Below are 13,690 nucleotides of genomic sequence, written 5' to 3' on the forward strand. Positions count from 1 at the left end.
AAGTAGTACAGTATAGAATGGTCATAGACAAGCCGAGGTCGAGGGTAACAGAAGACAGGTAAGCGAGAGACAAGCCGAATCAAGGGAAACAGAGATAAGCAGAGTAAGGTAAACAAGCCGGGTCAAAACCAAAAGGGATAATAGAATACACAAGCACTGAGTGACTAGAACAAGCTAGAACCACGACAGGGCAATGAGCTAATGAAAGAAGCTCTGTTAAATACCCTGTTCAGAGCAGTAACCACGCCTTCGAGGCTTCCTGATTGGTCCTGCAGCAATTGAGTGACAGGTCGTTCTGGAGGAGTGTCCTGATGACAACTTCCTGCCTAGATGCTCCCTCGCGGCCGGCCTTGCATGACCGGATAGACCATGGGGAAGGGGGCCATCAGGCCGTCTGGATGGAGGAACAGCTAAGTCTCTACCTCTTTCGGAGGTAGAGACCACAGGTACCCTGACAGTACCCCCCCTCTCAGATACGCCCACCGGGCGGAATACACCAGGGCGAGAAGGGAATCGAGAGTGAAACGCCCTGCGGAGACGGGGAGCATGCACCTCCTCCTGAGGTACCCAACTTCTCTCCTCAGGACCATAACCCTTCCAATCGACCAGATATTGCAGTTTCCCCCGGGAGATTCGAGAATCAACGATGGAATTGACCTCATACTCCTCCTGACCCTCCACCTGAACTGAGCGGGGAGGGGCGATCGTGGAGGAGAACCTGTTACATATTAATGGTTTTAGCAAGGAAACATGAAATGAATTAGGAATGCGTAAGGCATTAGGCAACGCTAAACGATACGCAACTGGGTTAATTTGGGACAGTACCCTGTAAGGTCCAATATATCGAGGAGCAAACTTCATGGAAGGCACTTTTAACCGAATGTTTCTAGTACTTAACCATACTCTATCGCCTGGAACAAACACCGGTGCTGCCCTTCTACGTTTGTCAGCGTGTTTTTTAACCAGCGTAGAATTGTGCAGAAGGATTTGTCGAGTTTGATCCCACAACTCTCTTAAATTGGCAACATGAACATCCACCGACGGTATCCCTTGAGAAGAAGACTCCGAAGGAAGGATGGAAGGATGAAAGCCATAATTCAAGAAAAAAGGGCTAGACTGCGTAGAATCACAAATGAGATTGTTATGTGCAAACTCCGCCCAAGGAATCAAACCGACCCAATCGTCCTGGTGTTCTGAAACGAAACAACGTAAATATTGTTCAACTTTTTGGTTAGTGCGTTCAGCAGCTCCATTGGACTGAGGATGATAGGCAGAGGAGAAATTCAATTTGATGCCTAGTTGGGAGCAGAATGATCTCCAAAAACGGGAAACAAATTGGGAGCCTCTGTCAGAGACAATCTGGGAAGGTATCCCATGCAAACGGAAAATCTCCCTGGCGAATATCTCCGCTAATTCGGGCGAAGATGGGAGTTTAGGTAAGGGAATGAAGTGAGACATTTTAGTAAATCTGTCTACCACAGTGAGGATGACAGTCTGCTTTTTAGAGATAGGCAAATCAACAATGAAGTCCATTGCCAGGCAGGACCAAGGCTTTTCAGGAACCTCTAAAGGGTGTAGAAATCCGCATGGAAGTGAATGGGGTAGCTTGGTCTTGGTACAAACTTCACATGCCCCGATGAATTCTTTAATATCCTTGCGTAAGTCAGGCCACCAAAAATCTTTAGAGACCAGCGCATAAGTCTTGCGGATGCCAGGATGCCCAGCCACCTTACTGTTATGGAGACAGCGTAGCACCTCCAGTTGGAGAGCGGCAGGAACGAAGTGTCGATCCCCAGGGGTCTGTTTGGGTGCCAAATGCTGAAACTTCATGATCTCAGAAAGCAATGGAGAGTGAATCCTGAGATTCGTGTTCGCGATGATATTCCCCTTAGGAACTATGGAGGACAGAAGTGGTTCAGTTATAGTGGATGGTTCATATTGACGAGACAATGCATCGGCTTTAGAGTTCTTAGAACCAGGTCTATACGTAAGTACATAATTAAAGTGAGTGAGGAACAAGGCCCAGCGAGCCTGCCTGGCGGACAAGCGCTTCGCCTCCCCAATATAAGACAAGTTCTTATGATCCGTTAGAATAGTAACAGGGTGTAGTGTCCCTTCCAGTAAATGTCTCCACTCCTTTAAAGCCTTAATGACCGCTAACAATTCCCTCTCCCCGATGTCATATCTGCTCTCAGGCCCAGAAATTTTTTTAGAGAAGAAACCACAAGGGTGTAACGGTTTATCCACCCCTAACCTTTGAGACAGAACAGCCCCAACTCCTGTCTCAGAAGCATCGACCTCGAGCAAGAAAGGCAGAGTCGTATCAGGATGAACTAGAATGGGAGCTGAGGCAAAAAGTTCCTTGAGAGTCTTAAAAGCAGCAAGAGCTTCCTCAGACCAGAACTTAGTATCAGCCCCTTGTTTGGTCATATTGGTAATAGGCGCAATGATAGAGGAGTAACCCTTAATGAAGCGCCTATAGTAGTTGGAAAACCCAATAAACCTTTGGATAGCCTTGAGTCCTTTGGGCAAAGGCCAGTCTAAAATAGATTGGAGTTTACCAGGATCCATTTTAAAACCTTCCCCAGAAATCACGTACCCAAGAAAGTCTACCTGAGCCTGATCAAAACTGCACTTCTCCAATTTGCAGTATAGACCATGTTGCAGAAGTTTGTGTAACACCTTTCTGACCTGTCTATGTTGAGTCTCAATCTCCTTAGAGTGTATTAGTATGTCGTCCAGGTAAACAATAACACAATCATGCTGAAACTCCCTAAGTACCTCATTAATCAAATCTTGAAATACTGCAGGAGCATTGCATAGTCCAAATGGCATAACAGTGTATTCGTAATGGCCATACCGGGTATTGAATGCCGTCATCCACTCGTGACCTTGCTGGATTCTCACCAAATTGTAAGCCCCTCTGAGATCTAACTTGGTGAAGATTTTGGAGCCCTTAAGACGATCAAATAATTCGGTAATCAGTGGGATAGGATAGGCATTTCTGACAGTTATTTTATTCAAGCCTCGGTAATCGATACAAGGTCTCAGCGTGCCATCCTTCTTTTTAATGAAAAAGAACCCCGCCCCGGCCGGAGAAGAAGACCTCCTGATAAATCCCTTTTCTAAATTCTCCTGAATATACTCCTCTAGAACCGAGTTTTCCTGAACAGACAAAGGATATACATGGCCCCTCGGAGGCATAGTCCCGGGTAGAAGCTTAATTTTACAGTCAAATGACCTGTGTGGCGGCAAAGAATCGGCATTCTTCTTGTCAAACACTGCCCTTAAGTCTAGGTAAAGGTCTGGTATTTGTCTCTCTGTGGACTGAGTAGGATTCTCCTGTATGTTAATATTAGCTAATGGAGAAACCTTGCACAGACACCGATCCTGGCAGCCCTGGCCCCACGAGAGTATCTCCCCTAACTCCCAATCGATAATAGGGTTATGTTATTTCAACCATGGGTACCCCAGAACTATGGGAACGGAAGGAGACGAAATGAGCAGAAGAGATAAATTCTCCACGTGTAGGACACCAACACCTAACTCAATGGGTATGGTCTCACGAAAGATCACAGGGTCTAGTAGTGGTCTACCATCTATGGCCTCAACGGCCAAGGGTGTCTCCCTTAGCTGGGATGGGAAATTGTTTTTACTAGCAAAGGCTTGGTCGATAAAATTCTCAGCAGCACCGGAATCTATCAAAGCCATAGCCCTTACTACTTCCCTCCCGCAAGTTAAGGAAACTGGTAGCAGAAGCCTGTGATCTTTATAATTAGGAGTAGAGGACAAAATAGAAACACCCAAGGCCTGTCCTCTAGAGAGACTTAGGTGCGAGCGTTTCCCGGGCGGTTAGAACAGTTCGAGAGTAAATGACCCTTAACTCCACAATACATACACAAACCCTCTCTTCTCCTGTACTGTCTTTCCTCCTCAGAGAGGCGGGTATACCCTATCTGCATAGGTTCAGGAAGCAAAGATACCGTGGAGTCAGGACTTGGAAAAGCGGGGGCTAACCTAAAAGAAGGTCTCCGGTTCCTCTCTCGAGTGTTCTGTCTCTCTCTTAAACGTTCATCTATACGAGAGATGAACGAAATTAAATCCTCTAAATTCTCAGGGAGTTCTCTGGTAGCAACCTCATCAAGGATTACTTCAGATAAACCATTCAAAAATACATCCATATACGCCTGCTCATTCCACTTGACCTCCGACGCCAGAGACCTGAACTCTAGTGCATAATCCACCAGTGTTTGGTTCTCCTGTTTCAGACGCAACAGTAATCTGGCGGCATTAACCTTTCTACCTGGAGGGTCAAATGTTCTTCTAAAAGCAGTTACAAAGGCGTTATAGTTATAAACTAATGGGTTATCGTTCTCCCATAATGGGTTGGCCCATCTCAGAGCTTTCTCAATAAGTAGGGTGATAATAAATCCTACCTTTGCCCTATCTGTAGGATAAGAGCGAGGTTGCAATTCAAAGTGGATACTAATTTGGTTTAAGAAACCACGACACTTCTCAGGAGCCCCACCATAGCGTACTGGGGGGGTAATGCGAGAAGAAGCACCCACTGTGGCTACCTCTAGACCTGAACCAACAGGAGAAACAGGGGTATTACGTATCTCCTCTGGTGGGTTATTGGCACGAGATAATAGAGCCTGTAGCGCAAGCGCCATCTGATCCATTCTGTGATCCATGGCTTCAAACCTAGGATCAAACCTAGGAGAAGCCAGCTGACTGTTTGTACTTGCAGGATCCATTGGCCCTGTCGTAATGTCAGGATCGGGACAGGGATCCAACACGCAGAGTACAAACAGTAGCCAGATACGTATACCGGACCTTAGAATGGCCGGACTAACGTAAGTAGTACAGTATAGAATGGTCAAAGACAAGCCGAGGTCGAGGGTAACAGAAGACAGGTAAGCGAGAGACAAGCCGAATCAAGGGAAACAGAGATAAGCAGAGTAAGGTAAACAAGCCGGGTCAAAACCAAAAGGGATAATAGAATACACAAGCACTGAGTGACTAGAACAAGCTAGAACCACGACAGGGCAATGAGCTAATGAAAGAAGCTCTGTTAAATACCCTGTTCAGAGCAGTAACCACGCCTCCGAGGCTTCCTGATTGGTCCTGCAGCAATTGAGTGACAGGTCGTTCCGGAGGAGTGTCCTGATGACAACTTCCTGCCTAGATGCTGTAAAAGGCAGTCACTCCCTCGCGGCCGGCCTTGCATGACCGGATAGACCATGGGGAAGGGGGCCATCAGGCCGTCTGGATGGAGGAACAGCTAAGTCTCTACCTCTTTCGGAGGTAGAGACCACAGGTACCCTGACAGAGACAAATGAGGCGCTGGGGGGGAGAGTGGGGAAGGGATTGAGATTGTGCGTTGGAAGAGGGGTAGTCATTTAGCTAGTAATTTTAGCATGGTTTATACAATTGTCCATGAGATTGGTATCAAATAATGTGAAAGGGCTGAATGCGCCAATCGAACATCATGCACTCTACAGGCAAATTAAACACTTAGAAAGGGACATCATATTTTTGGAAAAAATTACACTTGTAGGTTTCACTACAAAAAATTTCCATACTAATTTCATGCTATCTCGTACTCTAAGTACAAAGGCATTTCTATAATGTTCAGCAACCAATTAACTTTCTCTCTGATCAAAAAAGTTACAGACCCGGGAGGTAGATACCTCATTGTTGTATCATCACTAAACAACATGGTCTATATACTATTGCTAACTTTTATTCCCTAATTATCACCAGAAAGCCTTCTTGACCAAGGTTTGTGCAAAGATAGAACAGGTACAGGATGATTTTCTGATACTTTGCGGGAATTTTAACTGCATCCTTGAGCCCAAACTAGATACGTCCTTTACTAAGACACCAGCAAGAGCCAAAGTGCTCAAAACAATTGCAAAACGACTGAGCACTATTTTTAATTCATACAAACTTTACGATGTCTAGAGAGCGATGTACCCATCAAATAGAGAATACACGTTCTTTTCTCCACTACATAACGATTATGCCAGGATAGACAGATGCTACGTCCAAAGTCCACACCTACAGCAGATTGAAGGATGTATGATAAGCAACATAGAGAGGGTATTGGGGGCATAGTCTGAAAAGTCTATCACTGATAACTTCTACTTTAAAGGCAAACCTTCTTGGAAATGTAAAAGAAAAAAATCACTGCTCCAAGACGCCAAGTTCTTATAAATTCTACGGGAAAATCGAACGCATTTTTCTACGAATTAAACCCAGATGTTACAATAGACACTATCTGGCAGGCACAAAAGTCAGTAGTGAGATGCTTACTAAGCAAACAAGCATCCCATCTTAGAAAGCAGTCCCAACAACAACTTCTAGAGTGGTCAGAATAGTTAAAAGAACTGAATAGAGCGGATCAAAAGAGGTCTGGCAAACAGATATGGGATGAGATATTACAATCGCATTCAAAAATATCAGAAGCCAAACTAAGACTACTACCTAAACTATCTCATACTATCTCATTACACGCAAGGCAACAGAGCAGGATAAATACTGGCTGCCAAACTTAAAAGCCAACAGGCACATTCCAGACTCTCATACCTCACTTCAGAGTTGAACAAGAGATTGATAAACCTCCTCGGCCAATTAGTAACAAATTTGCCTTTTTTTTTTATCAAGGATTCCACCCTGCATCACAATTCCCCAGATGAAGCTTACACTTACTTAGCCTCTATAGAAACTCCATCTCTCTCACCACAACAGAATGAGGGTATAGCTTTGCCTTTCACGATTGAGGAGATAATCTCCACCATAGAGGGACCTCCCTCTAGTAAATCCCCAGGACCAGACAGCCTATAATGTATACTATAAAATGTATACTATAAAAAGTTAAAGTGTGTCTAGGCCCGATACCTTCACCATCTTTTCAACGAGTTGGTTCACCTCAAAAGAAATGTTATCAGCTATGCTAATAACTCTTCTGAAAGCCCTACAAGGTGCAAAAACTTCAGACCAATTTCCCTGCTCAATTATTACGTCAAGCTTATGCAAAGCTCTTGGTCAATAGGCTAACAGGAGTACTTCCATCACTGATCCATCCAGATCAAGTAGGGTTTGTGAGAGGTAACGCGAGGAGAGTGCTAGATCCTATTCACTCGATGCACAAGGCAAAGGCGTCATGCTATCTTTCTGGAACCTGTGCTTTGAATATTCCAATTCCTGGGATTGTTTTTGGCCTCGGTCAGAGCTCTTTATAATCTACCTACTGCAAAAGTGGTGTTTATCAGAACTGTTTGCTATAACAATTGGCATGCACCAGGGGTGCCCTCTCTTACCTCTACTATATGTTTTAGCTTTAGAACCTCTAGCGAATAATATTAGAGTGGACACGAGCATCTCGATTGAGCTTTTTTGCAGATGACGTCCTATTGACTATTACACGACCGCTCGCCTCACTTCCCGCTCTTACTAGTACTCTGCAGGAGTATAGTAAATACTCTCATTGCAAACGGAACACGACTAAGATTCCCGTCCACTTAGAGAAACAGGTGATTCAAACCCTTAAACATAGGTTTCAGTATGACTGGAAGGATGACCATATTGTTTATCTTGGGTTTAGACTAACTAAAAATGATCTGCCAAGATGATGCTACTACCAAAACGCTAACTCATGTTCCACTCCTTACCGATTGAACTCCCCACAACATACCTACCAACCCCACAATTCCATATAGACTGATTCATTAATGGTAGGCGCAAAGCCTGCACATCTAAAAGCAACGCTGCCAGAAAAACTCTGTATGGCGGTATAGGCATCCCTGATGTTCAACTGTCATCCTACTTCTTAACCATTCAATAGGAGCTCACAGCTCAACTACAGCATCCCAATGGGTCGATATTGAGTCACAGTGGACCACTGCCAAAAAGGGTTCAATATCTAATGTGGTTGCCTAAGTCCTCGAGACCTAATACGCTTAAAGCGGCACTGTCATGCCGAACTTACCTTTCCTCAATCTCTTCCTCTTCTCCTCCTCTCTCGGGATCTGTTATTCTTTTCTTCCTGTCTTCTTTAGTTTTCTTTAAAATCATAAGACAAAGTAGGGACTATTTGCCTTATGGAGGATTCCTCCGCTTGACCAGTTCTGACCAGCGGAGGAACAAAGTGTGCTTCATTTCCGCTGGTCAGAGCAATTTTCCCATAATCCTTACCTTTCCTCTGTGTTCCTGTGATGCTTCCTGTCATTTTAGACGAAACTGCCGAATTGCGTTCTAACTGAATGAGAACAGTATGTTTGTTTCTTTTAGAACGCAATTCTGCACTTTGGTCGTATCGGAATTTCATTCTAATGAATGAAACTCTGATCCTATTCATTGCCGCGGCTGCATCTTGCAGCCGCTTAGTAGATAACTCCCTTATTCCCACGGTATCAGGGAGCTATCTACTAAAAGGCTGAAAGACCTAAATTGGTCTGTCAGCCACATTTACTAATACTAAGTAAAGATTACTTAGTTTTAGTAAATAATATGCCCCTACTCGCTATATCGCAAGTAGGGGCATGTGTAGTAAGCAGTGAGCAGCCTATAGGTATATTGAGTGGGGGCCCTAATAAAACAATAAGGGGGGGGACCTACTGTCCCCCCCCCGGCCCCCACCCCTGAGCGGTGGGTGGGGGCCCTAAATAAAGATAGGGGGGACCTACTGTCCTCCCCCCCGGCCCCCACCCCTGAGCGGTGGGTGGGGGCCCTAATAAAACAATAAGGGGAGGGACCTACTGTCCTCCCCCATGGCCCCCACCCCTGAGCGGTGGGTGCCCTAAATAAAGATATGGAGGGGGACCTACTGTCCTCCCCCCCTGGCCCCCACCCCTGCGTGGTGGGTGGGGGACCTAATAAAACAATAGGGGAGGGACCTACTGTCCTCCCCCATGGCCCCCACCCCTGAGCGGTGGGTGGGGGCCCTAAATAAAGATATGGAGGGGGACCTACTGTCCTCCCCCCCGGCCCCCACCCCTGAGCGGTGGGTGGGGGCCCTAAATTAAACACCCCCCCAATCAAGGTGACTAGGGGTCCCAAGCCCCTAGTCACCCCCCCCCACCCAAAACAAACTATCCCCTACCTACCCCCTTCACCCTAAAAATAGTGAGGGGGGAATAAAATAACTAACCTGTAAAAAAAAAATTAAACTTACCATTTGACATCTTCTTTTTTCTAAAATCTTCTTTCTTCAGCCCACAAAAAGGGCAAATAAAAATCCATCATACCCGTCGCAAAAAAAAAAAAAAAACAGCGCAAACAAAAATTAATCCTTGTTTGCCCTTCGAGAGCACGCTGCGTACTGAGCTCCGCAGGGCGGGTCAAGGCTTATAAAGCCTTGCCCCACCCTGCAATTAGGCTTAGAACACTCTGATTGGTTGGTTTAAGCCAATCAGAGTGCTCTGTGTCATTTTACACAGCGGGGGAAAGTTCTTTTGAATTTTCCCACGCTGTGTAATTTGACTCATAACACTCTGATTGGTTACTTAAGAACTTTCCCACGCTGTGTAAAATGACACAGAGCACTCTGATTGGGTGGCTTAAGCCAATCAGAGTGCTTTGTGTCATTGTGTCATTTTACACAGCGTGCTCTGTGTCATTTTACACAGCGTGGGAAAGTTATTTTGAATTTTCCCACGCTGTGTAAAATGACACAAAGCACTCTGATTGGCTTAAACCAACCAATCAGAGTGTTCTAAGCCTAATTGCAGGGCGGGGCAAGCCCTGCGGAGCTCAGTACGTGGCGTGCCCTCGAAGGGCGAACAAGGATTAATGTTTTTTTGGCGCTCGTGCGACGGGTATGATGGATTTTTATTTGGCCTTTTTGGGGGCTGAAGAAAGAAGATTTTAGAAAAAAGAAGACGTCAAATGGTAAGTAAAATTTTTTTTTTTTACAGGTTAGTTATTTTATTCCACCCTCACTATTTTTATGGGTGAGGGGGGAAGGTAGGGGATAGTTTGCTTTGGGTGGGGGGTGGTGACTAGGGGCTTGGGACCCCCCCTATCTTTATTTAGGGCCCCCACCCACCGCTCAGGGGTGGGGGCCGGGGGGGGGAGGACAGTAGGCCCCCCCTTATTGTTTTATTAGGGCCCCCACCCACCGCGCAGGGGTGGGGGTCAGGGGGGGAGGACAGTAGGTCCCCCCTTATTGTTTTATTAGGGCCCCCACCCACTGCTCAGTATCATTATGGCCCCCACCCGCCACACAGTGGTGGGGGCCGGGGGGGGGGAAGGACAGTAGGTCCCCCTCCTCTCTTTATTTTGGGCCCCCAACCACCGCTCAGGGGTGGGGGCCAGGGGGTGAGGACAGTAGGTCCCCCCCGTTCATTATCATTATGGCCCCCACATGCCGCCCAGGGGTGGGGGCCTGGGGGGGAGGACAGTAGTTCCCCCCCCTCATTATCTTCATGGCCCCTACCCGCCGCTCAGGGTGGGGAGGGGGGAGGACAATAGGTCCGCCCCCCTTATTGTAATTTATGTAAAAAAAATTCAACAGTGAGCAGCCACAGGCATGCCCCTACTCGCGGTATGTGCTATTATGGGGGTCAAATTGACTCCCATAGAGTGAGGGGGGACATGGGGGGCTTATGAAGTGGTGGGGAGCACTGCTCCCTGCCGCTTCTATCTTTACATATGACAAGGAGGGAGCAGCAAGCCGGTAGCTCCCTCCTTGTAACAAACTGAACGAACAAACGAACACTGATACTCAGTGTTAGTTTGTTCGTCTGATTTTTTCTATTCATTCATTCGTCTGTCTGATGGATGAATGAATAGATGAAATTCCCGTTCGCATGTCCAGGTGTTTCACTGGGCATGTGCGGGAATCTTACAGTCTGTCTAGTGTGGGCAGATGACGTGTCCCTCAGGGACTTCACCTACCCACACAAAGATGGCGGCACCCTGAATATAGATCGGGGCAGAAGATACAGATTTAAAAAGAGGTAATCTGGGGGGGCTTAGGGGTATTTGGGGGTGACTAGTGGGTCAATTGGATGTAGTGGAGGTGGGAGGGGGGTTAAAAAAAAAACAAGATTCGGCATGAAAGTGCCGCTTTAACATACTGCCCACCACAAAAGTAATGCTTAAAATCTGGGACAAATACATATCGAAATTCTGTACATGGAGTCTAGTATCTCTAGCAACCCCACCACATGTTTTAAATATCTCATTCCCACATTTGACAGTGGGAAGATTCTCTCTTTTTCACTCTCTCTTTTCCCACTTTTCTTGGCACCTCTCTCACGCTTACAATACAGAAAATATGGATTGTTACAAAGGTACATTATAAGCAAACTGCAGATTTTGACCAAGCTTGTGACCATGGAAATGTTTGTTCTAGATGATACATTGGCCTAGGAGAGCAATTTAAATAAAGTGGTCTGTTTTGCAGACCCCCAAGCCACCTTTTCTAATTTTATCTTTAAAATATAAATTTGTAAAAAAGTGCATGAGTAAGTAGTGGTGCCGCCAACAGCACATTAATATCTATAGTACTGATCCAGCAGCCAATGTCTGCTCATCAAGAATTCATTGCAGTGGGAGATGAGGAATGTAAATTGAAACTCATGACAGCAAATAACATATGATTTTGATGGTTCTGAAAAAGTCATATGGTTATATGCACCTTTTATAATCTATTGAAATTAAAGCAGTGAAGTAGTGAACTATCAGGCATCCAGTAATGAGCTTGTTTGTCAATTTCATTTTGTAGCCAGATTGCAACCACAATATGAAATCAATGCAAACATATTTAAGATAAAAAAAAAAGGCTGTTTCCCACCGAAGTGCCGGGACTTAGTTTATTGGCTTAGAACGTAAATTGATATTCTAATCATCAGCAAGCTATAGTTGTTATGGTGCTTGGAGAGTTCCTTTAACAAATCATTTTTAAAGAAGAGAAAACAATGTCTAAAGTCTGTGAATAATACCATACATACCAGCTCAAGTTCTCTTGCATTGGTATCTTCTATTTTTTTAAATGTTGTGAGATTAGCATTAACCATAGCATTGGACAATGAGACACCTGTGTGCAGTTGAAAATGTTAAGTTACAACAATATTAAATGCCACAATCTCATTTTGACATGAACCAAGGCACACTTGCTTATATGTTAATATAACTACAGAGTTATAACTGTTAACTATATTTTATGGGACTATGATGCCAGTAATGCATTCTAGAGACGTGATAAGCCATTACACAGGTTACTTTTGGATTTACACTACAACCCCAATTACACCTGAAGAAAACTCATTTTTACTTTCTTAGAACAAAAATAATTATAAGCCAGGAGGACCTCAGTCAGCTCTGCATTCAAGGTAACTTTTATTTACCTTAATGAAATAAATGGGTGGACCTTATCAAGAGTGCCCAAATAGAGCAAAATAATTCTAAAAATAATTGTCCAGAAAAGGTTTATACTAACCCTTAAAGCATGCCTATTTTTTTTTTTTTTTAATTAACTTTATAATATATACTTGATAAGCTGTCTTGTAAAGTGTTCAGTTTCCATGCTGACGTATTAATTAATTGTGATACCTTAAAGAATATTGCCTGTTGGGTTTTCTACTTTTTTACTGCGTCTTGCCCTACTGCGTTTTTCTCTACTTGTTGCCTAACTCATTACTGATACTATTTTTCCTAAAAACTTTTTTGCACTGAATTAATTTTTTTTAAAAATGTTATATTTATATATATATACACACACGCATACAGTACACACACATATACATACACACATACATACATATAGGAAGTGAAGAGATGACAGCACTCAATGGATTTTTCAAACAAAGTAGGTTATATTGTATCAAATAATGAAAATCAACGTTTCGATCCGCATGTCTCTATCAAGATCTTCTTGTTTGAAAAATCCATTGAGTGCTCTCATCTCTTCACTTCCTATAGAAATCTAATGCTGTGCAGCACCAGGGTTGTTTGGATTTAAGGCCAGTAAAGGTAGAGTGCCAGATTTTTAATATTTATATATATATTTGTTTTTCTATATATATATATTTCTATATACTGTATATATACACTTATATAAGTGTTAGCCCACCCATTGTACAGAGCTGAAGAATTTGGTGGCGCTTAAAAAAAATAAAAAATAAAAATAATCATATATAATAATAAACAATACTGCTGAAAAAAATACACACATATATATATATATATACATATATATATATATATGTGTGTGTGTGTGCGCATCTCTAAATTAGCATTGGTCATAAACTGTTAAGTTCATTAATAGTTATTAATAGGGGATCTCCTTATTAGATCCTTGCCTGTCTAAACAAATGAAATACTATGACAAAATAAATATAAACACAATTAACACATAAACAAAAGACATGGCGTTTGTTACTTAGCTTTATACTAATGTTTCTTTATGTTTACTTTCATGCTACAACACAGACAGAAAAAAGGGTGCAGAATCACGGTTCACCCAATGTGTATATCATTTTGAGGTGGTAGGAGCTGGAACCAATGGTATCAGCTAGCACCTATAGAATGTGTCTTTATAGCCATTCCAATCAGCACCCTAGTAATTTATGTGTCACTTACTTTCAAGTTATGTATGAATTGTTTTCCAGTAAACTCATACTTCCTGCTCAGATAAATGTAATGACATTTTAAGGATAGCATAACAATTTCTGCAAACTTT

General features: G+C 43.7%; 1 protein-coding gene across 1 annotated transcript in view; it reads right to left on the minus strand.

Annotated features, from left to right (window-relative positions):
• Positions 1 to 13,690, minus strand: part of HFM1 (helicase for meiosis 1) — a 218,622-nt gene that overhangs the window by 33,592 nt on the left and 171,340 nt on the right. Inside the window, exon 26 of the mRNA XM_063428059.1 lies at positions 11,961 to 12,046. Coding sequence (XP_063284129.1) covers positions 11,961 to 12,046 — 86 coding nt within the window. The remainder of the gene's footprint in view (positions 1 to 11,960; positions 12,047 to 13,690) is intronic.

This window comes from Pelobates fuscus, chromosome 7 (genome assembly GCF_036172605.1).
Source record: "Pelobates fuscus isolate aPelFus1 chromosome 7, aPelFus1.pri, whole genome shotgun sequence".
Classification (NCBI taxonomy): Eukaryota; Metazoa; Chordata; class Amphibia; order Anura; family Pelobatidae; genus Pelobates; species Pelobates fuscus.